The following is a 24,612-nucleotide window of genomic DNA, read 5'->3' as shown; positions in this document are numbered from 1 at the left end:
AAGGAACGTATGGCAGGCTGTCACTGCGCACGGACGAAATCTCAGGATTTCACATTCGTGGCTGCTCTTACAAATATAGATATTTTATTTATGGTCTCACTCTGGAGCTCGGGCCAAATGAGTGAGAGTGAGAGAGAGAGTGAGAGAGAGAGAGTGCTCTTAGCTCAGGCTCAGGTGCTGCAGAACAGCTTCACCCCCCTGGAATGTGTTGCAAACAGGAAAGAGAGGTGAAAGCCTCGACAAATCAGAAGAGTCCGCCAAACTTATCTTTTTGCATTTCACAGTCCGCCTCCCCACAGGCCGCGGCTCCAATCAGCAGACTGATTATCACAATTACAGCGAGACTTGTCCGTTGTCACCTCCATCCACAGGCCCCCGTGACATCACAGGAGCGGACCCTGTTAATTGGCTGCGGTCGGGTGTTGTTGTGTTCGATTTTACCTCTCGCTCCCGGCGGAGCTGAGCGGGGGCGGAGGACAGACAGAGGGCCTAATCACATTATCAAAAAAAAGAACAAAAACATGCATCAGTGAATGATCTCTTCATCAGTTACTTTTCCATATGGTTCAAGTCTGACTGAAGTATACACACCTAATTACTAATGATAATGGAAATGATAATACTGTTATCATTATAGTCATAGTCATACAAGAAGGAGAAGAGCAACTCATTTTGCCAAACATGCCATACACAACAAATTAATCCAGTTTTAATCACAGCTCCTATACACGCACACAAACACACACACATACATTTCATAGGATGTTGAACAGACCAACAACCCATTTGTTTTATGCGGCAATTTGAATTTTTTAATGCTCTGCATTACCGTACTAATCCATTAGAGGGCAGCAGTGTTAAATGGGATGACCCCTGTTTTGAATTTGGTTGCAAAAAGACAGTAAACGACGAGTGGGTGAGAAGTGGGGGTATATTTACCTTGGCCGGTTAAAGTTAGGTTTCCATTTGCAATTAAAAATATGGAATGAGCAGGGAGACGAATCGCGTCACCTTGATGATTTATCCATTGGCTGTTGGCGTATACAGATCAACAGCGGAAGATGTCTTTTTACCTCCCGGTTGAAATACATTTTTTCCCCTCGGGGGTCCTGATCTTTGTAACCCAGTGTCGCAGTATTGGCGCCCATGCCAATTTTCCGCTTGGTATCAGCAGAGGCCAATGTCGCCGTGAACCTTGCGGCGCCAGCCGGAGTCTGCCAAGCGGGGCATTTCTCTGAGCACCCTGCAGTTGAGTAGGAAAGAATTTTAAGGTCGCTTCAATGGATTGTTCCTTTTGACGATATGTGGCGGCTCAATTAATTGGCAGGTGCAAATAGTTTGAAGGTTTATTTGCGGCTTAAGGCTGAGCGCTAGCCTGACCGGACCCAGCAGGTCCTGGTGTAGGAGGGGAATTTAGGAGCCGGCGCTGAAGGCAGAGCATTCGGGTCTCCGATAAAACATGGGGATTAAGAGCTCAAACAGGAAGGAACACGCCAAGACCTCCGCGTCTCCACCGTCTCCGTGGTGATGCCAGTGTTTACCCATGTCTATTAATATCCACCACACTCTGACTGGAGGCACAGGGGTGATCAACCGGGCGGGGGGGTTAAAGGGACAAATATAATGAGAAGTTTCAGAAGTTTCCCAGGCGTTACTTGAAGCTGACCAGTTGGAGAAACAACTGATGAGTTGGTAGAGTGCGGATTTGGAAAGCAGCTGAATAAATGTGGTGCATCCACCCCTGCTCTGCACACTGACAGGGGAACAGTCTGTCCTGTGCTGACAACAAGCGTAGAACATCAATGATGAATGAGTGATAGAAAGAGGCGCAGTGGGGATGGTGTGCCGGAGGCGGCGGCCGGTCCCAGGATGTGCAGACTGGAATGGTGGGTGACAGATACCGTGTTTCACCCAGGGAGCCGGGATGAGGGCGCCCTCGCCGTTTCCTTCCTGTCGCCTCTGACTGTTTGTGTTATTGCGACCCCAAATGAGGACACCAAGGCTTGGTGGATGAATCCTCCTTGCACATCCTACCTGAGAATCTAGGTGGCTTTCGGTGACCGTTGTTTGTGCACGTTCACGTCTGGTTGAGACGTGGGAAAAGATCGAAAACACGAAGGCAGAGCTGCTGTTATTCAATTTTATTTTCCCCAAACTCCCCGTTTTGCATTGTCAGAAGGAAGCAGACTCAGAGAGGGAGGATTAGCATCTCCTTTTTTTATTGTTAAAAAAATAATAAATATCTAGTAGTTTTATATCGTCGCACACATTTACAGTTAATCAGCTTATTCACTGTTTGTTTATCTAGCAAACGTGCAAGCACACAGGTCACTGAGGCGGCAGGTGGATTAGATATGAGACACTAAACGCAAGTCATTACTTCCAATGAATCCTCTTGTTGGGAGGAATCAGAACACACACACACATACACACACACTCACACTCGCACTCGCACACGACTAATGTATGTACAGCTGCAGTGTGAGATCGCTTCAGAGCGTTCTGCACTCCTCAGTGATCAGAGGCTCCCGGGGGCTCGATGTTTCCAGAGCTTGTTTCCAGGATCCCCTCCCCTTTGACCTTTGACCCCCCCAGTCATTCCCACTCCCTCCCCAATCTGATATTCCCTCTCCGTCAATCTCTCCCTCTTTTGTGTCTTCTACCTGCCATCTCTGTTTCTCTGTTCTTCATCCATCACTTTCACCTTCCTCGTTCGTGAACCCCTCGCCCCTCAGGGACACCGTCCTCCACAAACGCTCCTCCAGCGTGAAGCCACGGAGGAGGACAGGAGCACAACACTCGCCCCGTCCCTCTGCCATGATAACAACCCCCTTATTTCATAGGCTACTTAACCGGCAAATGCCAACTGTGACAGCGTGTGAGATTGACACCGGCTCTGTGCTCGCCAAAAACCAGACTGCGCTAAAGATCTAGGGTACAGAATTTTCACCATCAACGCCACAAGGGATAAATGCACAAACATCATGTCATGCTGTCCTCCGATCAGCCTCTCCGATTCCTCAACCCGTCCTCGTCCTTCACCCCCTCTGCGCTTCCTGCGACATGGAGCGACCCAGGGATTTCGGCACCTTGGCGAACTCCATGTTTGTCGGCTTGACCGGGGGGAGGTCCCGGGTGATCTCCCCCACCGTCCTCTTGCTGGGACAGACGCCATTTGGTGCGGGGAACGGCTGCAGGTCCTCCTCTGTGTGCGGGGCCCCGCGGCCCAGCCTGATGCCCAGCTCTGCAGGGGCGAAGATGGGCAGGGGGAGGGTGTTTCTCCTGGGCAGCAGCTGGTGCTCCCTCACTCCTCTCTCCAGAGTGCCCACTCTGAAAACACCGGAGGGGCAGGTCTGGTGGAGAGGAGACGCCTCCCACTGCCGGTAAAGGGTCTCCTTACGAGAGTCATCTTTCATGGAGACCGTCTGCCTGTGGGCACCAAATGAAACGCAATGAGCACCTGAGCGGCCGGGGTGGACCTTCGACGCTCCGGAAGTCAGGATCCGAGCAGCCGCGGGTGCTTCCCGGGAGACTTGGGCATCGGCTCTTACCTGTCCTGGGGTCGTATCTTGAGGCCGATGCTGTGCCAGTCGGCGCTGTAGCTCTCCCTCTGAGCCTTGTTCTCCTCGCGCACGCTGCAGGTCAGCTGGGCTCCCACCACAGCGCCGTTGCTCTTCTCCACCACGCTCTGTATCATCTCTGATGCTCTGGGCCTCCCGGTCAGCTCCGATCTGTTGTCTGCTGGCTCTCTCTCCCGCTCTCTTTGTGCTGGGCTTAGATCAACCTGCCACTCTTATAGTTGCTCTGTTGCTATTCCTGACCCGTGTTGTCACTCCGCAAATCATGGCCCGGTGATATTCAACACCCAGCACTCGTTGTCTCATTCCTCGCGAGCTGGAAGTGACTCGGAAGGGGGGGGGGGGTCGGGAGTAATTGGGCCGAAAAAAAATTTCCCCCGAGCTCTCAAATTGTTTGCCCCCGTCCCCCACTCTTTCCATCTCAGCCGTGTGTCGAGAAAGGGTTTGATCACGTCGACATGAAGACAGACAAATGCGGCAGGTTTGGTCTTCTGAGTTGGAATCTTAACAAGGCTTTGGTCTGGATGTGCAAGACGAGACACCTCAAAGGGGGAAACGCAGACAGAGCAGGTGTTTTACTCAAAGTCAGGCTATTTGAAGCGTGATGTGATTAGAATTGCTTGCTTCTAGAGTAGTTCAGAGGTGGAAGAAACTGAATTGTTCTTGTCTGTTGAGGTTCTCCGTAATCCAGGTCACGGTGAATTCTTGTCGAAATCTTCTTGTCATGACAACCGGTCTTGAATTTCCTCGCTCGAGGGGCTTCTTCGGTTGTAATAATCTGTGGGGAGTTTCAGAGGGAAAAATTCAAGTCCAGTTGCCACCACAAGAAAAGAAGATGCTCAAAATAAAACATAAATTCATTCATTTTTGATAACGCTTATCTTCCACTCAGCGAGGGGCGGGGTTCACCCTGGACCCATCTCCTGTCAATCACAGGGCCACATATAGATCTTTATTCAGATATATACATACATACAACCATTCACCCTGACATTCACACGTCTGGCCAATTTAAAGTCTCCAAATTCAACAACAACATGTTTTTGGATTATGGGAAGAAACCGGAGAACCCGTGGGAAACCCCCCGCGGACACTGGGAGAACATGTAAACTCCACGCAGAAAGGCTCCCTGTTGAAATCCAACCAGGGACCTTCTTGCTGTGAGGCGGCAGCTCGAACTCCTGCGCCACAGTGCCGCCTCAAAATAAAAAAAAAAAAAGGGAGAGCATTTGGAAAATGAATAAAGCAGCAATTCATTAGAGATTCTTTTTTTTTTTTCTCTGCAGAAAATCAACACATCTTGATTTTGAATCTCTCCGATTTCATAAAAACCGTTACGTGTGCTTTCTTTCACAAATCAGCTTTGTTTGCAAAGTCACATCTGAGTTTGCGGCGAAAAGAAAACAGGATCAGCAGCCGGAAAGGATAAATGACTGCATACAGTCGAGGAGGGAGTTTACAGCTGTGTTGCAACATCAAACCCCTCCTCATTAGGTGTCATTACAGCACGCAGTCTCACCGAAGCGATGAACGCTTCATCCGCAGTGATTCATTATCTCTGTAACAGAGCGCCATGTAAGCCATAATCAACTCAGGTTACCGGCAGGGAGACGCGCACACTTGCCTCTCATCACTGTCATGTGGTTTGATGATGTGACTGCCGGTCCTGGTCTCTGACTCATCCGTCCACACCCGGTCCTCATATAACCTGATCATTGATACGGGATATTAGCAACACAGCCGTTTCACACACACACACACATACACATGCACACATGAACACTTCCTGATGATAAGAGAGCTAATCAGTCACAGTCATTAGCATGTTGTTATTTTCGCCAGTGAGGTAAATGATTAGTGTTGCCATCAGTCGCTAGTGTGTGATTTCAACCGTCGAATTTTGTGCTCGGCGAACTTCTCAGCTGAAGGAAATGTGCAAAATATTGGAAAAGGTCAGGTGGTGTTGGTGGTCGGGGTGGGGGGCGGGGGGGGTGTGACATGCCAGGGGCCGTTCATGCCAATATGACATCACCGCCGCCACTGTCAAATGCCTTTTGGGAAACCTAGTAAGTCACTATGTTCCCCCCCCCACCCTCCGAGAATCAATCAGATTTGAAATACGGTGGAAGATGCGCAAAGAGATGCTTCTCGGTTCGTGAGTGGAAAAAATATAAATGCAGCTGCCCGAACATGTAGCGTGTTTCTGAAAGAAAGTTACGCAACACAGAACTGTTCCAGAGCTGGGGATAGTGTGACGGGGAGCAGGCAAACCAAGGCTGGCGTGTCACATCAACATGACGGATGAGGCAGGTTTGCACTATACATGCCATCTTGAGTACATCAACAATACTGTTCACATTTTATTTTGACTCTGAAATCTGTAAAATCTGGCAGATTCAATTCCGGAGCCCTTTCTTCATTGGAACAATCTTCCAGTCTCGATACAGAGGGCGGACGCTCTCTCTTTGTCCACCTTCCTCTTTGAAAAAGCTTGCACGGTTGTCCGGTTTGAATTATGCCGCAATAGGCCTAGTCAACTGAGGGACGTTCCACGACTCACCTCTCATTCCTCCCGCTCTTCCTGTCCCAATAGTGACCTTATATCTTCTTCCGAGCACTCATTTTGCAGATTCCCGGACGGGTGTGCCTTGATCTGCTGCAGAGTTTCCCCAGGAGTCGACCATTGCCATTTCTATTATGACTATTAAAGTCATTATTGTATCATTTCACCTATTTTCATGTAACTGTAATGGCAACTGGTATTAGTAGTGCCTGCCAACCCTCACACCCCCTCTGTCTGAATCGCACTCTTGCTCACTCTCACTTTTTTCTTCAACTGTGACCGGTCGAGGCAGAAGGCCGCCCACATTGAGCCCAGATCTTACCAAGCCAGTTTTTCTTGCTGCTGTCACCAAGCGGTTGCTCTTGGGGGAATGCTGCGTTTTGTGCTTTATAAATAAAACCCGACGCGACTATTTGCTTCATCCTTATCATATTGTTTTTTTTTTTTTCTCCATCTCAAACTTTGAAAAGTGAAACATACAATTAGACGTAACTGAGGGTGATGCATTACTAAAAGTAACAATTAGTTTAAGTGGCCGTTGAGCGCCACGCTGCTTTCTGTTGAGTCATGCGAGGCCATTGGAGGCAAAGGGTCTTGGACTGTCCGCGGTGACAAAGCCAAACCTTCCACTGTGCAGTCGTTCATTGCCCTGACCTCCACGTCTGCACCGGGCCAGGTTTTGGCCACCAAGGACCTCTTGTTACATAACAAAGTCCCCACAGCTGTCGGAGGAGTGACATTTGAATAGGGTGCCGCATTGAGAGGGGCGACGAGGAGTGGGGTTGCAGGATAAAGCCTGTCGGGAGCTTGTGTCCGCCAAGAACAGCGGGCAGAAGATTGTTCTCTGCGTGCGGCGGGAAACCAGAGAGTAGCCTTGCGCTCTTGACAGACTTCTGGCTTTGCAGGCAGAAGCATCAGCGGGAAAGATAACCGTCTATATTTACCGGCACTCACACACAGCCTGCAGCTGGTGCTCAGTATCACCAACAAGTGTTAGTGGCTGCTGTGTTTGTGTTTCTATGTTCCAGTGTGCCAAACACAATCGCACAGACACACACACACACTCCAGCCGCATAAGTGACTCTTATATAACAGCAACAAGCAGCTGATCACCAAAACATCATTCCAGAAGGATGATGAGATGCCAGGCCGACCTGATCAGGATGGGAATTGCAGTATGCCGGCGGATCATGATGTACACCAGCCATGGGCGCAGGCCACATGGCAGAACACCGGCGATGCGGGGGGGTGAGGGGTTGCATTTTACCGCCAGCCTGCTGCAGACCGCCGCGTGTTATGTTTTGGTATCTGTGCGTTGAAAATTCTCTTCAGGATCCAACTTTATTTCATTGTGACTCTGACGTCGGAACACATACAGAAAACGCCACATGATGCTCAGTCCTTCACATTTTCATCAACTGCCACAGGGAGAAAAAAAAACACCCATACAGATTTCAACTTAAAGTCACCTCATTCATTCATTCATTCACACACGCACACACTCTTCCCCAGCCTACATATCCATCCGACTGCATTGTAAATGCTGTTTTACAAATGTCTGATGCAAGGTTTTCCACAAGATGAGTTTTGATTCCACATTCCCATTCTTGTGAAATCACTGTTGTGTGTGTTTGATTTATTATTATTATTATTTTTATTATTATTATTATTATTATTATTATTATTATTATTATTATTATTGTTATTGTTATTATTATTATTGTCATTGTTATTATTATTATTATGATTCAGGCATTTAACAGTCATGTGATAACACTCGTGATCAAATGATAGGATTGCTGATAATCACAGGACAACATATCAACAGGCTCTACTCAAAGGAACATCACTACCCTGAAGGTCTGCAACAGCTGATCACTGAACAGGCAACCACGTTGATAAAGCTGTAGCGACAGATAGAGAGAGAGAGAGAGAGAGAGAGAGAGAGAGAGAGAGAGAGAGAGAGAGAGAGAGAGAGAGAGAGAACAGACGGGCGGCCAAGTTACATTCATGTGAAAACAGGAAGACACAGGCTGTGAAGCTCTGGGGAGAAGGGAGGAATTGTTCAGGATAAGAGTTCCGCAGAAACAAATGAACAAACAAACAAAAAAACAGCCAGAAGTGTCGGAGCCGACAGCGGCTTGTAGAAAAGGGCGGTGAAATACTGTGACCCCGGTCTCCAGGGTTGAGGGCTGCTGCCCCCTGTCTTGTGTCTATGACTACTGCAGATCAGTCACTCATGGTACTGTCTCTGTCGCTCTCGTCCTCGTCCTGCCCGCCGTTCATGGCCTCCACCCTCGCCAGCAGCTGGGGCAGGTTTATGGTAGGCAGCACGGATTCTTCGTCGGATTCGTCCTTGGGAGGATAGAGGTACTTTGCCTTCTCCAGAAAATCCTCAGCTATGTCCAAGTACAGGAGGCGATCCTGCGGAGAGCGGAAGATGAAGAACCGTTTGAATGACGAGATGGTCGACGTCGGAGGGGCGAGGTTTCGAAATGTAACCTCAACCGTTTGTGATGAATGTGTAAATAAAGAACTAACTCAATGCTGCCTCTGATCACTCCTAAGACGGATTCATCAACTTGGTCCAAAAAGAGACGAAAATAAACAGCACCCTCTCGATCGGTCAACTGAAGCGACAGCTCTCGGCCGCGGCCTCCAGGCTTAGAACCGTACGCGGATTCAAAGGCGGTCGTCGCCACGGATGTCTCACCAGAATGAACAGGTATCTCTCCGGGGGAGGTTCTTTGCTGCCAAAGATGGAGGTGTCGTTGTGGAGCGACTGAAGCATGGAACGTGCCCTGGGGGCGTTTCGCAATCGGTCCTGCGGGCCGCTCGAAGACACCGACAGCAGCGAGTCGGCCTCCATCAAGAACCCTTTAAGAGAAAATACGAGTCTTGACTTAACCTGCGGGTGCCGGCAAGAGCGGGCCCGGTGCATCACCCCTGCCGACCTCACCTAGGTTCTCCAGGATTGTCTTCCATCTGTCTCGGACCTCCCGGCGTGTATCTCTCATGGCCTCGATGTTGACGCTCAGCCGGCGGTAGCCCTGGAGCAAACATGGCAAGGCTGTCAAGCATGCTCGATAATGCGTTTGGTGCCGTCAAGCCCCGGAGGAGGTCCTACCGAGGATCCCATGCGGGTCTTGTTCCTGGCCTGCAGCAGAGCGTAAAGGGTTCGGTCGTCAGCTCTACCCGAGTGGCTGGGGTCTCCCGGCTCGCTCCACAGGTTGGCTTCCTCCTCCCGCCGTTTTTGGACCTCGCGGTTGAAGTACTCCAACGGATCCTGACTGTGTTGGACAAACCGGCATCATGACATTACATCAAAAATGCAAAACACAAATTGTTTGAGCAACCCGCGTTGTCATTCATCTGCCGGTTGACAGCGACATGCATCGCAAAACACTAGAAAATGTTCTTACGGTACAAGAGGCTGCTTCTCGTCCTCATCGCCTGGATCCGAAGGGGGGCAGCAGCAGCAGCAGAACTTCCAGAAAGCCGAACCCATTTATCAACAATTGGGTCAAACGCTTCTAAAATGTGGTCAGATAATCCAGGATTTCAAGCGACAGTGAATCCAGCCCAGAGTTGGGTCTGATCCGTCTGGCCCAGCCTCGCGATTGCTGATCCCTTAGTGGCGTCTGGAGAAAGAGGACCTTATTCACACCCTATTTCAATAAATAGATAAATGAATTACAAAAAAAATCAGCAAAGAAAGCAAAGGCAGTTGTTAAAACGGTATGAATAAGGCAATGTGGTCTAACTCTCAGTAAAACAGGTTTCAAATTAAGAAAATGTCAAGAAAAAGTCCCTGTCTCCCCCCCCAGAAACTCTACCGAATTTTCGGCTTCCCATCTTCCTGAGTCCTGCGGCAGCTCCACATCCGGGCCTCTGGCCAGACTCTGGTCCGAGTGGAGGGAGTGGAGGAGCTCTGGCTGTCGGTCGCTCTGGATCTGCTGCTTCTCATCACATGGAGGACAATGCGGGCAGTGAGGCGCTCGCTCACCCATAAATTAAAGAAACACACATATTCACACACCCATAGCCCCAGAAGACAGTCACAGCAGAATCATGTGAGGGGCTCCATCTCCTGTCCTTGGCATTGTGTTTTGCATCAGAGGACAACACATCTTTTATTAGACTGGAAGCTAAATTACACACCCTGCATCTAGAAAATCTGCATCTGTTTGCTGCAAACATCTAAACCTTTTTTATCCCTATCATTAAGTGCTTGACTGAGAATTTTAATCTGTGTTTATTTTCACGGTGTCATCAATAAAGATTTTTTTTTTCCTTTTTAATTAGGAGGGGGTTGCTTGGCTAATTTTTAAAAAAATGTCATGTAACATGAACAGCGGTGGCAGAAATATTCAGATATTTCACTTCGGCACCAATACGACAATTAGAAAATAGGATTTACTGGTAAACCCCCGTTAATGTGACAATCTGTCAACAACAAAAAGGAGCTCAGCTACCAAAGTAAAACTCTGTTCCCATCGGACAGATGTATTAAAATGTATGACATCATCGGGTGCTGTTACTGCATGCTTCTGAGTGGAGCGAGGTGTTTCTGACGAAACAAAGGTTCTGTGTTTTTTTGTTTTGTTTTTTTCCTCCGCTGACATTTAAGAAAAAAAGACACTTTCCAAAACCCTCTATCTTGGGGGAGCGCGAGGCGAGTGAAGCAAAGCAAATGCTGCTGCACGTTTCCTGATTTGAATTTTATAGCATTTTATTTGTGAAATGTGATCAGCTGGTGGTTGATTCCGCGTTCCCAGCAGGTCACTGATGCTGTCAGTGTTCAATGTGGTTTGTACATCAGGTGACCCAACCTCACTGTCAGCAGTTGACTTGGGATATCGACCCTGACCCTGCCTGAATGTGTGTTTCTGATGTCTGACAAAATGTCAGCATTTACATTTTGCACAAAAAGTTTCTGCGTTCGATGTCATTATCAGCTTTACTGCTTTGCCCTTATTTGTTAAATAATAAATAAAACTCAAAACATTTAGCAAAATGAGTACTTGAAGTGCAATTTGCTGAGTATATTTTACTAATTACCAACAAAACAATTACCACTGTTCTTATCTGATTTTTTCCAATATTGGGCACCTGCTCCTGACACCTTGCAGAAATTATAACCGATGAGTCAGGAAATGTAAAAAAAAAAAGCACAATATTAATTTTTTTTCTTTTCAAAGACAACCCACCCGGGAAACAAAATCAAATTGTATGCATATATAAATACATTGATTTACATACATTTATGTATATAAAGCAACCTAGAGTACCTTAGTTACTTATAAGGTTACCAAGTATCTGAGTACCTGGTAACTTCATCGCTGAACAAGGAGCGGTCCGGAGGTCAGAGAAGGTTCTGGATGTTGTGTATATTCATTTTATTAGACATGGGACACTGGTTAAGACCATTAAAACTGTTGGGTGAGTATTCCTCCCCTCCATGACATTAAATTAACATTGGATAAATGATCAGGAAACCACAAAAAGAGTAACTTAAGGAGAAACAGTGAAGCACTTTTGACAGGCCTTGCAGAAGTACAGTGTATCTTTTGTAGGGAGGAACTATGAAGAGTGTACTTTAAAAAGGAAATAGCTGCAATGCAAAAGGCTGATGTGTGACATTAAGGCACCGAAAAATAGATAGATTTCACCACTTGATTCTCCTCTTTACGGTAGGTAAGATTTAAAAAATACATCGCTCTCGATCGCCATGTAGATTTTTTTCCCCCCTTCTCTTTTTTTTTCTTCCTGTGACCAGTTGGCAGTTTCCACAAATAACACTAGTGTTCATAGCCGCCTGGAGGCTGCGCGGCTGATGGGGCTGACTGTGACGTCACGTCAGTGCTTGAGCTTCCCCCCGTCTCGCGAGTGAATGCCCGCTTCGGATTCCCATCCACACCCTGACCCAAACAATCAGCCTGTCCCCACCCGAAAAAAAAAGGGGGGTGGCGGGTAGATTTTTATCCTGCGTTTCCGTGTGGGGGGCCAGGAAAAACAAATGATAATGAGCTCAGCTCTTTTAGGAAAAGGCCACTTGAGGTGATTAGAACGTAGTGTTACCATGCTAGTGCGATTGGGCGCTGACTTCTCTCTATTTCTGTTAAAGGGCAAGACTCGCACATCTCGAGGTGAAAAAAAAAAAGGGAAATATACCCAGGTCTTGTCAGAAAAGGCCCGACCGCCCTCAAAGTGCAACATGGGGGCAGATTTAAAACAAAGGAACTACAAACAAGATTAGTGGGTTCATCCGATTGAGCTGAGACTCTTTATCACAACTTTACAAAAAAATCTAACCGTCAGCTTAATGATAGAATCTTGACCTTGTCCTATTCACAAAAAAGCCGATTTGGCTCCTCTCTTCCCTTCCCGTCTGAATACTGGGGAGACTGAATCGTTTCAGGGATGATTTCCCATTCTGGGTTGTTTTTCCTTTAGGTTTCATGGATTAAATGACTTTTAGAGGAAAAAGAGTGTGAAACCCGCAGCTTGGTTTCTTTCCCTCCCTGGGGACGGACGACATGTTTCATTCAGAGGCCTTCTATTCTCTGGATCAGTGGTGTCTCCCTCTTGTGGACAATAAAGAAACTGTCATTTCCAAAGTGGACCGGGAGAAGAGTAGAAGGGGCCTCCAGCACCTCAGAGTAAGTGTTTTTCAGGGATTCATTTAAGAGAAGGTGAAGCACCGTATTTAGGCCAATGCAGTGAAAACAAAAAAAAAAAACTAAGAAAAATGAAAGTAGCAAATCAGCAATGAGTGAAGTAAGATAAGGCTCAGAGAGACAGCTGCTTGGTGAAACTGATTTCAGTCTTCGGAGCTGTTTTGTTTAGCCTGTGAGACTCATGGCCAGGTTTTTTTTTTGTTTTTTTTTTTTTGTTTCTTTGTTTCTGCAAAATACCCACCCACCCCCTCGACTGGACAAAGCTCCCGGAACAGCGGCAGAAAGCGTTGGCGTGTCGGTCTCCTCGTGCAGTGAATGTGTGGCAACATGACAAGTTGAGAAATGCAGTCTCTCCTGTTGAGGGATTGGAGGCGTGCCTCTCACCTCCGTCACCTGCATCGCTGGGGTACGGCTCAGGGATTCACGGAAAAAAATAAATTGGGGGCCTCCCAACCAGGCACGACGGAATCAGGACATCGCTCCTGCTTCAGGTGAGGTGGTGGGGGCGGAGGGAGGGCCGGAGGTCGACGATGCGTTTGCGCAAGTGGGACATGAATTCAAACATGGTGGCAGCCAGACTCTGGTGGATGAGGTAGCGGGGGAGCCGGCCCTTTGGGACAGCAAACACAGACAGCGGGGGGGGAGTTAGTCACAGAGTCCCTGCCTTCGATCTAATTCTTTCCGGAACCGTGACAGCAGCTCACCTTCAGGTCCGTGTTCAACACCCAGATGAAGGTGCAGACGGACGGGTTGCTGCTGGATTTGAGTACCACAAATCCACCCGGGCCGTTCTCTCCCCTGGAAAGAAAGAAATAGCCAATCAGACATCCAACGGATGCGGCAGTTCCAGTCTACAGTGCCGGAGCCGAGGCGCCCGGGGGTCGTCTGAACGGACCTGACGTAGCGGCCGCACGGAGGTTTAGCTTCATGTAGTGTGGCCATGCCGGCAGACATGTAGCAGTCTCGCTTGCGTTCCACCCGTCGAACATTCACAAAGTCCCTGCGGTGGGAAGACAAATCAAGTGTTACGCCTCTTCCGGACACAGAGCCACAGGATGGCGTGAATACTAAATATACGGCTGCAGATCTGAGGTACCTCGCAGACACAACTCCTCCGGCCGCCCCTGAGGAGACGTCATAAGACACCAGAGTGTTGTCGTCAACTCTCTGGAGGACCTGAGGGGAAGAAGCCCGGAAAGCCCTGTCAGGCTACCGCCCATAACCGGCCCCAACTGATCGGAGGGGCAAAAATTGCAATAGAAATAATAAGAGTAAAGAAGCGGTCACCTGGCAGGCAGAGACTGTTCTGTTCCACACCACCATCTTCTCCGGTTGCAAAATGACCTCCTGATAGACAAGTTCGGCCGGACACTGCATGAAGGCCTGGAAGAGTCAAAAAGAAAACACATGGCTGGATTTAAGGACTTTGTTTTAGCTAATTTCTGTCCCCTTAGGTCAGATTTCACACTGGAAAAGAGCCTTGCTCTTTGGTCAAAATCTTGGAAAAAAGCTGGATTCAAGAATTCCCTTTCACTTTGACAATAAGACAAGAGTGGTCTTTCTCACGGAAAAAATGTGGGCTGTGATAAGCCGTTTAAAAGCATTTAGCAGAAAATTTCCAAGAGTAGATTGCCTTTTAGTGGGTGAGTGATTACTAGGGCCTGGGGTAAATCACACACATATTAGTTCTAGTTTATTTTGTAAGCTGTAAAATCTAATCTAATCTAAATGCAAGACCAAAGAAACGGAGGGGGAACAAAAAAACAATATGCTATGTGTATGTTCATAAAAACAAACACACATAATTGGTATTTGGTAACATGTCTGTTTTTCTGACCAAGTAATTGACCTGAAATGAATCAAAGTTGTTTTCTCATGATGTGTGTGAGAAACTGATGCCTTCAGGCTGTGGTCAGGATGGTGGAATTCAAAAGGCCTAATTTTAGCCTGCTGTAAAACACCATCAAATTGTACATAACCGGAAATGAATCAATCTGGCCGGTGTTTATACAGGAAACCAGGAGTAATAACAAAAAGTGTTAATCTGCAACTTAGGGGAATTCATTCTCTGCCATCTCAAGTGTGGATTAGAAGTTTAAACCTCTGTTACTGATTTTAACAGCCATCAACAAGTTTTGAGACTACTTTACATTTTACAGTGTCTAAGACATCTGCTTTACATTTACAAGATTAATTAATTCTGAAGGCAAGGCATTCAGCAAAGTAGCTCTGTAAACAGCCGCTGCAACAGGACAGGAGATTCCTTGTTTGTTTGGCCCCTTTGTAATTTGTAAATTTGCCACGGCGCCCTCAGGGTCAAGGGGAAACAAGGGTCTCCAATCACCAGGTTGAGACTGTGGAGCACACAAACACGCATGTACACACGCACCACACACACCGGATGTGGCAGAAGTGTGTCTAAGGGGAGAGGAAATCTGAGACGAAGCGATCGTGACCAACACCATGCTTATCAAGGACAGTCAAAAGAAATCAGCTGGTCAGCGGTCAGGCTCCCATTCCAGCCATCAGGCCTTGGCTGTGACTGGCAAATATATATATATCTATCCATCCATCCATCCATCCATCCATCCATCAATTCATTCATTCATTCATTCATTCATTCACTGTCTATCCAGTTTATCCTGCAAACAGAGTCAAGGGAGTCCCAGTTGAAATTGAGGCGAGAGGCGGGTGGACAAGTCAACTGTCAATCCCAGGGTCACTTATGGAGACATCCAACCATTCACACTTATGGACAATTTAGAGTCTTCCATGAACCTCCTGACTGTTTTTGGACTACGGGAGGAAGATGAAGAACCTGGAGAGAAGCCAGGTAGGAACTAGGAGAACATGCAAACTCTTCAAAAAGATGAGGAATCAAACCAGAAACGTTCTTTCATCAAAACACCAGAGATTACTCCTGCACCACCATGCTGTATAAATGTATGTATATCATTGCCTCCTTAAAGTAGATACCAAAATCATTTTTTTCCAACACGAAAAACTGACCGAACAGCCTGTATGACTGTGTTAGGTAACCCATACTCCCAGAGTACACCCCACTGGATTGCCCGTGGGACATGGTCGAATGCCTTCTCCAGATCCACAAAATACATAGACTGGTTGGGCAAACTCCCATGCCCCTCGAGGACCCTGCTGAGGGTAAAGAGCTGGTCCACTGTTCCATGACCAGGACGAAAACCCCACTGCTCCTCCTGGGTAAGAGGTTCAACGACCTGGCGGACCCTCTTCCCCAGCACTGCTGAATAGACCCTCCCAGGGAGGCTGAGGGGTGTGATCCCCCTGTAGTTGGAGCACACACTCCAATCCCTCTTTTTGAAAAGGAGGGGGATCACCACCTTGGTCAGCCAGTCCAGCGGCACGGTCACCGACATCCCCGCAATGCGGCATAGGTGCGTCAGCCAAGACAGTCCCGCAGCATCCAGAGCCTTGAGGAACCCAGGGCGGACCTCATCCAACCCTGGGGCCCCGCAACTGGAAGAGCTTTTTGACTGCCTCAGCAACTTCAGGCCCGGAACTATGTGTGTGAGCTCCAGAGTCCCACTGCTCTGCTTCCTCATCGGAAGGTGTTTCAATGGGGTTGATGAGTCTCGGATGTATTCTGCTGCCCCTCCTGAGACGCCAGATTGTGGATCAGAATCTCCTCAACACCAACCGGCAGTCGTTCTCCATTATCTCCCTGAACTCCTCCCACCTCGGGTTTTTGCCTCGGCAACCATCGAAGCCGGATGCCACTTGGCCTACCGGTACCTGTCAGCTGCCTCTGGAGCCCCACAGGCTAGACAGTCCCGGTAGGACTCCTTCTACAGTTTGATGGCATCCCTCACCGCTGGAGTCCACCAGAGGTTCGAGGGTTGACGCCCCAACACGCACCGACCGCCTTACAACCGCAGCTCCAATCTGCCTCCTCGACAATGGAAGCACGGAACATGGCCCATTCCAGCTCATTGTCCTTCGCCTCCCTCAGGACATGGTTATAGTTCTGCCGGAGGCCCAAATGTATTGTGAGGGTCTGCTTGGAATATCTAGTGGAGTCCCCTGTCGGTCTTCATGCGTGGATGAAATGCATTGCTTTTCTGTATTTCCTTGAAAAATCACTAGAATGTCCTTATGTCGGACAGGCCTTTATGTGACGGGAAAGATTTTCTTTGTTGTGCAAGTGTTTTAACTGAAAAATGTAGCTTGAGAAAAAAGAATGAATCACAAAGCATATTTTTATGACAGGAGATGTTCTGTGAACGGTCCCAGATTGGAAGACGAACCCGGATCTTCACATTCAGACGATGTCGGTGAAAGTGGAAGGCCAGGTGGTCTGGACCGCATCCAGTTAGTGACCATATTCTTTGAGCTACCTAATCCCCCCGTGATAGTTCAAACAGCTAAGAGTGGATTCAAGTCTGAGTCATCTGTGCTGTTGAAAAGCGAGACCTCAGCTGGTGACGGAAACACAAAGGGCTGCCGTACCTTCAGAATGAAAGTCTTTCCGTGGAAGGGAATCTCCAGGGTGTAGACGGTGTCCCCTGTGTCCTGAAAGTTAAACAGTGTCTTATTAGCTTCTGCATTTTCACTAATATATATCCATATGTGGAGTTGTGGAATAGCATTTTCTAACATTTTCCGTGTAACACATATATTGACGACCTACACTAAATACAAGGTGATAAACTTTAAAGTATTAAAAAAAAATCTGGGTACAAATAATCAGACCAGAATCCCATAAGTCCAAAGGAAAAGTCAGCCTTTTATGGGGAGGTAGATGATTAGATTTAAGAGGATTACAAGCCCTAATCATATTTTCAACAAGCAATATAAGCTTTTATTTGGGTGGTGGATGGCCAGCTTTGGCGGGCCAAGAAACTTGGCAGAATCTGAATCTTCCACCTTTCACTCCTTCAAGCCACAGTGACCCATACACCGGAATTCTGATTCTCTCCAAATATCAACCTATTCCTGGTACAAACAACAGACTGAGGATGGACCGACACATGACATTTCAGTTTAAACACCAGGCCGACAAAGACCTCCTCAGCCAACTGCCAGTGTTGCCTGGCGAATTTATAATTGCAAGGTAGACATTAAAACCTGATTAAGCAGTTTTTGCCTGGCAAATTATAATCAGAAAGTTGACATTAAAACCTGATAAAGCAGTTTCTGCCTGCTGAATTTATAATCACGAGGTAGATATTCAAACTTGATACAGCAATTTTAATGTATTATACATCACATGGATAAAAGAGAGCAGGTTGAAAGAGTTAACACGTAAAACACGTTACATGAAGAGTGATAAGGGTTTTTTACTTCACAAGTATTTGACTTGAAACTGAAGTTAAATGGGCACCTGACAACAGAATTGGAGCTCAGACTATCTGATAAACAGTAGAAGAGTGACCTCCACTGTCGTGTTTGATAACTGCATGATGCAGGACATTCTGTTATTGCAGTGATGTGGTAGCTGTGCTATTTGGACAGGGGAGGGAGAAACGGTATTTTAGTGTAAAAGGAAACAATACCAGGGGTTGTACTCTCAAAAATTGCTCTTAAAGCAAAAATATACTAAAAAAGATTTGGGTTGGTCGCTACCAAATGTGATCAGTGATGTTGACCAGACATACATTGTTTGATTGATTTTTTTTCAAGTTTGTATATTTAACCGCATTGACAGAGGACACAGGCAGCTGCATGGGGATCAAATCCAAGTTATTATAATTCCAATCAGTTTGTCCAGCCCTCCAAAACAGTTCCTGCATCCCAACCAGGCCAGTTGTCCTCGCTGACAATGTTCAACATGAGTCAACAGACCCCAAGGGATATCGAACATTCACGAATATGGTGAAATACGGACCGGAGTTAGAATACACGCATCAGTTCAGATCTGTTTTTATCAGATTTCTCTGTAGCCTGACTGTTGCCGTGATTGTTTCTTACACTTTTATACTGCCTTTTCTCTTATTGCTCTTGTGTTTTTACTGCCTTCTGCTTTTATGGTTTTATTTTTACCATAACTTATGGGAAAACACTTGTGGCTTGTTTGCTGGAAGGGATGCAATAAAAAAAACATGTCATTATAATGGCATTGTCTGAGCTTGTTTGAACGTTATTAGTTATCACTCTACATTCAAAAGGCATTTGTGGGAAAGAGCCATAAAGTCTCTTAAAGACTTTTGGTGAGTAAATCAGATATGTGTGAGGATGAATTGTCTTTAAGGTTTAATTTGGTTACCGAAGACCTTATCAGTCATGTTCCCTGAGACGTCCTTGATATGGGCCAACATACAAATAAGGAAAAATTACATAAAAAAAAAAAAAAAAAAAAATGTTAATAATGATGCTCTCACGTTGTTTTTTTCGAACTGCCAGTTGTCCTCCTGGGAAAGAATCTGCTCTACCACAGACATGGCCTCACGTCCTTGTTTAACGTACTCCTTCTCCTGCAAAGAGAGAAGGAGAGATAGTGAGAGAAAACAATAGGAAATGTTGGAATGATTAGCTCTCATGTGGAGAGCTAAATGTTTAAGGTTGCCGTACAGACCTGGGCAGTCACAGCACGGCGCCCGAGACCTTCCTCATCGAGATCCTCCTCAGAGCCTGCGGGGCCACAGGTTTCACACAGTTAATCAAGAGAGGAAAACTGGAGCACGACAGGCTGAGCGCTAGACAATTACAAATAAATATTCAGCAGGCGCTACCTGCAACTGATTCAGGTGGGGAGTAGAACTGTCCGTCCGAAACAGCCCGAGGATAGATCATGGGGGCTCGTTCGCAAGCTGCGTTCACCGCCGCCAGGTAGGCTGATCCAAACGACAACAAAAAGATAGAGAAAAATATTAAGCGATTCAAAAAGGCATTCTTAGGGAGCTGTTTCTCCAACTTGTCAATCACACGTCTCTAACCTCTCTCATCTTCCGCCTCCTGAGTAAGCACCTTGAAGTCCAGGAACCAGGTCTCCAGCCAGGCCACCACGAACGAAGTGATGGGCAACACGTAGCCAAAGGCATTCTTGGACAGGAGCTGTGTGGAAAACAATTGGATTGGATTGGAAGCTTTCAGCTGACATCCCTTGACAAATGCAGAAGGTCTGTTTTATGGGCTTCTGCTTTTGAAATGCAGAATTTTTTAACTGGAAAAAGATCAAAATGATTCTTTGCACAAAACTACAGAGCCCATTGTCTGAGGAATAAGAGAACAAGTAGTTAATACTAATAGTACTGACACATGTAAGCACACTCACAACAGCCCCAGGAATAAGTAACTCAAAGTTTACCTACATTTGATATGATGACCTTCATAACCAGGAAGACGCTAGTCACCAGTGTTGTAATCTGTGGTGGAAGTAGATTCATATTTCATTGGAACACCTGACTCTGTTTATTAAAAGTGGAAACAGGCATCATTCCAACACGCCATAGGGGAAGCAGACTTACCGCAATAACCCACCAGTGTTTGAGCCGAAAACCTGCATAGCCTACTTGTAAACACAGGAAACGAAACACCGCAAGAAGCTGCAGCAAAGAAGGGGCAGAACAAACAATAGTTACCTTGGTTTATTTGATGAAGTTCTGAGAAATATATTCTACATTCTACTTTGGGCAATTATTCTGTCAATCTGAATGAGAGCTAGTTCAGGTAGTTTAGATCAAAGTATGTCTCTGTGTTTGCTTTTTCAAGTTACCATGGCTACTGTGTGTAGGATCTAATGATGGAGGGTTGTGACTGTAGCCCCTCCCTTAAAAATCCTCTGGGACCTAATATTCATTCATACACAAATCAACATTTCTTTTTAGTTTTTGAACTACTGGTAACACCAGCTGGCGTTTACGTTCATGTAAAACATATAGAATCTCTCCTCACTTCTGTATAGACCCATCATGGACAGAAAATTGTGGAGTCCTGCACAACTCATGAGCACAGAAGCCAAGATAGAGACCGAGTATGGCGTCAGGAGAGGGGGAGGATCACATCATCCATGTTCAGTTACTGATCCATTACAATTCCACTTTCTTTTCCAGAAAATGGAAATTAAACCTAAAACTGTCATATCAAATGTGGCTGGTCTGACCACATGCACTGACTGCCTCGCCTTGGTTGAAATCCCAAAACTTCAGTTTTTTGAATCAAGCTACAAGTTTCACAGAAGATCATTTATACTGACCACAGCTTTGTGGCGGGACAATCTGAATGCAAGACGGTAAGAGAACAACTTTCAAAGAGCATATTTTCCTGCTGGAGCTCAAATCCGATGTGATTCATCCATATGTGGTTCTGACATGGCTCTCTATACTAGGTGTTTTGTCCCTCATCAAACGGAGCCACTATTGTTGTCAAGGTCAACAGCTTTAGTGACTGGCTGATGCGAACAATGAGGCAGTCCTGCGCAATTGCAGACAAATCTAATTGTTGAGTGTGCCGGATGCCGCATGTGACCTAGACACTGAGCCGTGGAGATTCCTGTTTTCTTGACAGCAAGTGGACTGAAATTCACAAAAAAATTAAGTCTTTTGCCTTTCCCTTAGAATGTATAGCGGCTTTGGCATCAAACTCACAGATAGAAGTTGCCATGTAAATGGATGTGGGTTTTACTTTGGCCCCATTATGCTCACTCACACGCCGACGCACTCTGACTTTGAGTTGAGACATTTGCCATCGACCGTGCCCCTCCTGTATATAATATCAGGCCTGTAATGTGGGTGTGAAATGCACAGGAACATAGGCTTGCACTTACAAAAATGTCGAAAAAGGAAGACTTGAAATTGTACTTGATGACCTCCATCTCTAAATTCTCCTTTATTGAACTGGAGATCTGCAAGAGGACAGATCAGAGTTGACAGGATATGTGTAACCAACGTGACCATGCAGATCAACCAAAAGCGTGAACACAAAGTAAAACCGAAAACATCAGATCTTCTTGAAACGGATCTCACACACTCACATTCAGCTCAATGATCCAAAGCAGGGAGATGAAAAGGAGATCGAATGTCACGAAGAGGCAGAAGGTCCGGCGGACATCCGAAATGGCCCTGCGCTCCGCAGGTGGCAGCAGTAAGTATGGAGAAGGAAGGGAAAATGATGGGGAGTAAGAAGCATTGAGGGAGGCGATGGCAGGGAGGCTGCCCCCGAGCTCCCCGTAGCCTCCACCCGGCATTCCTGTTTGTAAGACAGGAAACTCCCCCTGCAACAACATGCACACACACAAAAAATGGGATCTTGGAAATTGCTTGTGACAGTTGAGAAACCCACACGATACGCAAACACCTCAAATTGTAATTCCTTAAAAATGGTCAAACTACGTTGTTTAACCCTTCCAAAATGCACCCTGCCTCAACCCGGTAGATGTCTGTGCACCTTGCAATCACTAAAACACTGCACTTGAAAATGTCACTGTGAGGCAAGCCTTTGCCTTCTGACAGAGACATGAAGAGGATGTGAAACAAATGCGGCAGCATACACTGAAAAGGGACACGGTGTTGCAGTCGTTAGCACCGCAAGGTTCCTGGTTTGATTTCAGAAACAGGAGGAGTTTGTGAAGTTTGCATATTCTCCACGTGCCTGTGTGGGTTTACTTCCACATTCCAAAAAAATGCAATAGGTTAACTTGAAACTAAATTGCACAGGCATATGGATGAGAGAGCCTCTATATATGGCCTGGTTATCAACTGGCGGCTGATCGAGGGAGACCCCTGCCTCTCGCCCAACAACAGTTGGGAACAGCTCTTGGCACATCACAACCCTGACTACAGGAGAACCAATGCGGATGATGATTGAATATACTGTTCATTTAAGCAGCACCATCATATCTGACAGCAATTTGATTACAGCTTTCAGTCACATGTTAATACATGTTGATGTACTGAAACTGACAGTGTATTTGGACAAAAACACATCTGGGGAGACATGATGCAATGTTATACCCAATGTGAAATTAAGGTTAGAATTAACTGTGTTTTAGTAATGAAAATTCCCTAAAATTTGCAGTTACTGGCCAGACAGAAGATTGTCAACCTAGTGAATCACATTTATTGCTCTCCAAATAGAGTCAATGTCCAAACAAATAACTTATGTCAGCCATTGCCAATCTATCCCGCCTACTTCAATGGTCCAATATTTCAACGCAGCGTTCTATCGTTGTAAATTTCTTTTTTTTATTTTCCGATTCACATTCCAGAGATTTTTATACCCTTTCTGCTTCATAACAAACAACCATCTGACCGTAGTGTGGCGTAACACGACCGGCAAACTAGCCTGTTAAGCAACACTACGAACACAAACAACAATAAAAGACCACACACATCATGGACTACTGGGTATTTTTTCAGACCGCGGTCAAAATCATATGACTATTTAGAAGCTTAATGAAAAAGATCATTGAATGTTAATGAGTCACTGACGGCTAGCGGCAAACGGTCAGTTTCTTGAAGTATTTTCAGTGGCATTTAACGTTCACACAATGGCGATCAAATAAACTGGCGTTCTGACGAAGAACACTAACCGCAGCAGAAAGTGTCTTTCAGTGCCTAAAGGTTATTCCAAGCGTAATGATAAATCCAATATATACTCATTTTGCAGCGTTTTAACTTACTTGGTTCACCGCTTCATCATCGCCTAACGTTTTCCGGGATGACCATTCAGTAAAAGTACTAGGACAAAATAACTTCCTGCCTCTCGGTCACGTGACAACGGTCACATGACCATAAATCACAACCCAAAATATCTACGTCATTTATTTGTATTTTATATCCCTTTTTCATTTTACCATACAGTAAATGTTCGGGGATCTGTTTTGTCTTTTTTGACGGTTCAGACAACATTTGAGATGCTCGCCACTGGCGTGTAAACATCGATGTCGAGCGCCCCCCAGCGATGACAATGCGTAACAGGTTTTTGTTTTTTTTTTCATTCCGACATACCTTCATTTGCGTCACGTAAGCGCTAAAAAACGCAGAAAGCCAACTGCTTTTTGTGATACTAATTTGTGAACTTGTAAAATCTACAATAGTCTCACAATTTCATACAATATTAGCTGTGATTCAGTTGGATTAGTATAACTGATTTTTATATGAGGTTACTCAGTGTCAGGGGTACTATGTGATAGAAGACTTTCAGCCAGAATAAAAGGAAAGGTGTACAAAACAGTGGTGAGACCAGCGATGATGTATGGACTAGAAACTGTTACAATCACCAAAAGACAGGAGGCAGAACTAGAGGTTGCAGAGATGAGGATGTTGAGGTTCTCTTTGGGAGTGACCAGGATGGATAGGATCAGGAATGAGGCCATTAGAGGAACAGCACATGTTAGATTTTTTGGAGAGAAGGTCAAAGAAGCCAGACTGAGATGGTTCGGTCATGTACAGAGGAGGGATAGAGAATATATTGGTAGACGGATGCTGGAATTAGAGCTGCCAGGCAAGAGGTCTCGAGGAAGACCAAAGAGAAGATTTATGGACGTAGTGAGAGAGGATATGAAGGTAGTTGGTGTGAGAGAGGAGGATACAGAGAATAGGGTTAGATGGAGAAAGGTGACTCGCTGTGGCGACCCCTGACGGGAAAAGCCGGAAGAAGAAGAAGAAGACTCAAAGGTCCAAATAGGGGTACTTAGAGGTCTGTAGACATTAGAAACATTGGTGACATGTTGATTTTTAATTTGGACTTTGTGTTTTTGTACTTTCTTATCTATGGCACTGACTCCAACCAGCACTCGACTGAGCTGAATAGTAATACTTTCTGTGTGGAGTCTCCCTGGTCTCCCTGTGTCTGCATGGGTTCCCTTCAGGTTCTA

At 46.2% G+C, this 24,612-nt stretch overlaps 3 protein-coding genes across 4 annotated transcripts; all 3 read right to left on the bottom strand.

Moving 5' to 3' along the window:
- Nucleotides 1-2,202: 2,202 nt before the first annotated feature.
- On the bottom strand, nucleotides 2,203-3,781 carry tcap (titin-cap (telethonin)). The gene is made up of 2 exons (XM_086176512.1): nucleotides 3,552-3,781; nucleotides 2,203-3,429 (listed from the first exon to the last, which is right to left on the bottom strand). The coding sequence occupies exons 1-2, from the start codon at nucleotides 3,695-3,697 to the stop codon at nucleotides 3,039-3,041; spliced, it is 537 nt and encodes a 178-aa protein (XP_086032638.1). The 5' UTR covers nucleotides 3,698-3,781; the 3' UTR covers nucleotides 2,203-3,038.
- Nucleotides 3,782-7,786: 4,005 nt separating this feature from the next.
- On the bottom strand, nucleotides 7,787-10,208 carry LOC147217414 (melanoregulin). 2 transcript variants are annotated; one of them, XM_086176023.1, is made up of 6 exons: nucleotides 9,978-10,208; nucleotides 9,564-9,809; nucleotides 9,269-9,431; nucleotides 9,101-9,191; nucleotides 8,855-9,018; nucleotides 7,787-8,565 (listed from the first exon to the last, which is right to left on the bottom strand). In XM_086176023.1, the coding sequence occupies exons 2-6, from the start codon at nucleotides 9,647-9,649 to the stop codon at nucleotides 8,371-8,373; spliced, it is 699 nt and encodes a 232-aa protein (XP_086032149.1). In that variant the 5' UTR covers nucleotides 9,650-9,809; nucleotides 9,978-10,208; the 3' UTR covers nucleotides 7,787-8,370. The 2 variants fall into 2 exon arrangements, with proteins under 2 accessions (XP_086032149.1, XP_086032148.1); XM_086176022.1 differs by having other exon boundaries at nucleotides 9,564-9,782.
- A 1,317-nt stretch (nucleotides 10,209-11,525) lies between these two features.
- On the bottom strand, nucleotides 11,526-23,501 carry stard3 (StAR related lipid transfer domain containing 3). Its single transcript, XM_086175445.1, has 15 exons — nucleotides 23,416-23,501; nucleotides 21,769-22,008; nucleotides 21,562-21,639; nucleotides 20,264-20,341; nucleotides 20,108-20,161; nucleotides 19,733-19,850; nucleotides 19,529-19,630; nucleotides 19,372-19,427; nucleotides 19,178-19,270; nucleotides 17,307-17,369; nucleotides 14,109-14,204; nucleotides 13,918-13,997; nucleotides 13,717-13,821; nucleotides 13,526-13,619; nucleotides 11,526-13,431 (listed from the first exon to the last, which is right to left on the bottom strand). Exons 2-15 carry the CDS (start codon nucleotides 21,979-21,981, stop codon nucleotides 13,309-13,311), a joined length of 1,353 nt encoding a protein of 450 aa, XP_086031571.1. The 5' UTR covers nucleotides 21,982-22,008; nucleotides 23,416-23,501; the 3' UTR covers nucleotides 11,526-13,308.
- Between the last annotated feature and the right edge of the window lie 1,111 nt (nucleotides 23,502-24,612).

This window comes from Fistularia commersonii, chromosome 28 (assembly GCF_037954325.1).
Source record: "Fistularia commersonii isolate RoL2024-O1a breed Wild chromosome 28, RoL_Fcom_v1.0, whole genome shotgun sequence".
NCBI lineage: Eukaryota > Metazoa > Chordata > Actinopteri > Syngnathiformes > Fistulariidae > Fistularia > Fistularia commersonii.
The sequence above is the reverse complement of the archived record's forward strand: the minus strand, read 5'-3'. Positions and strand labels throughout refer to the sequence as shown.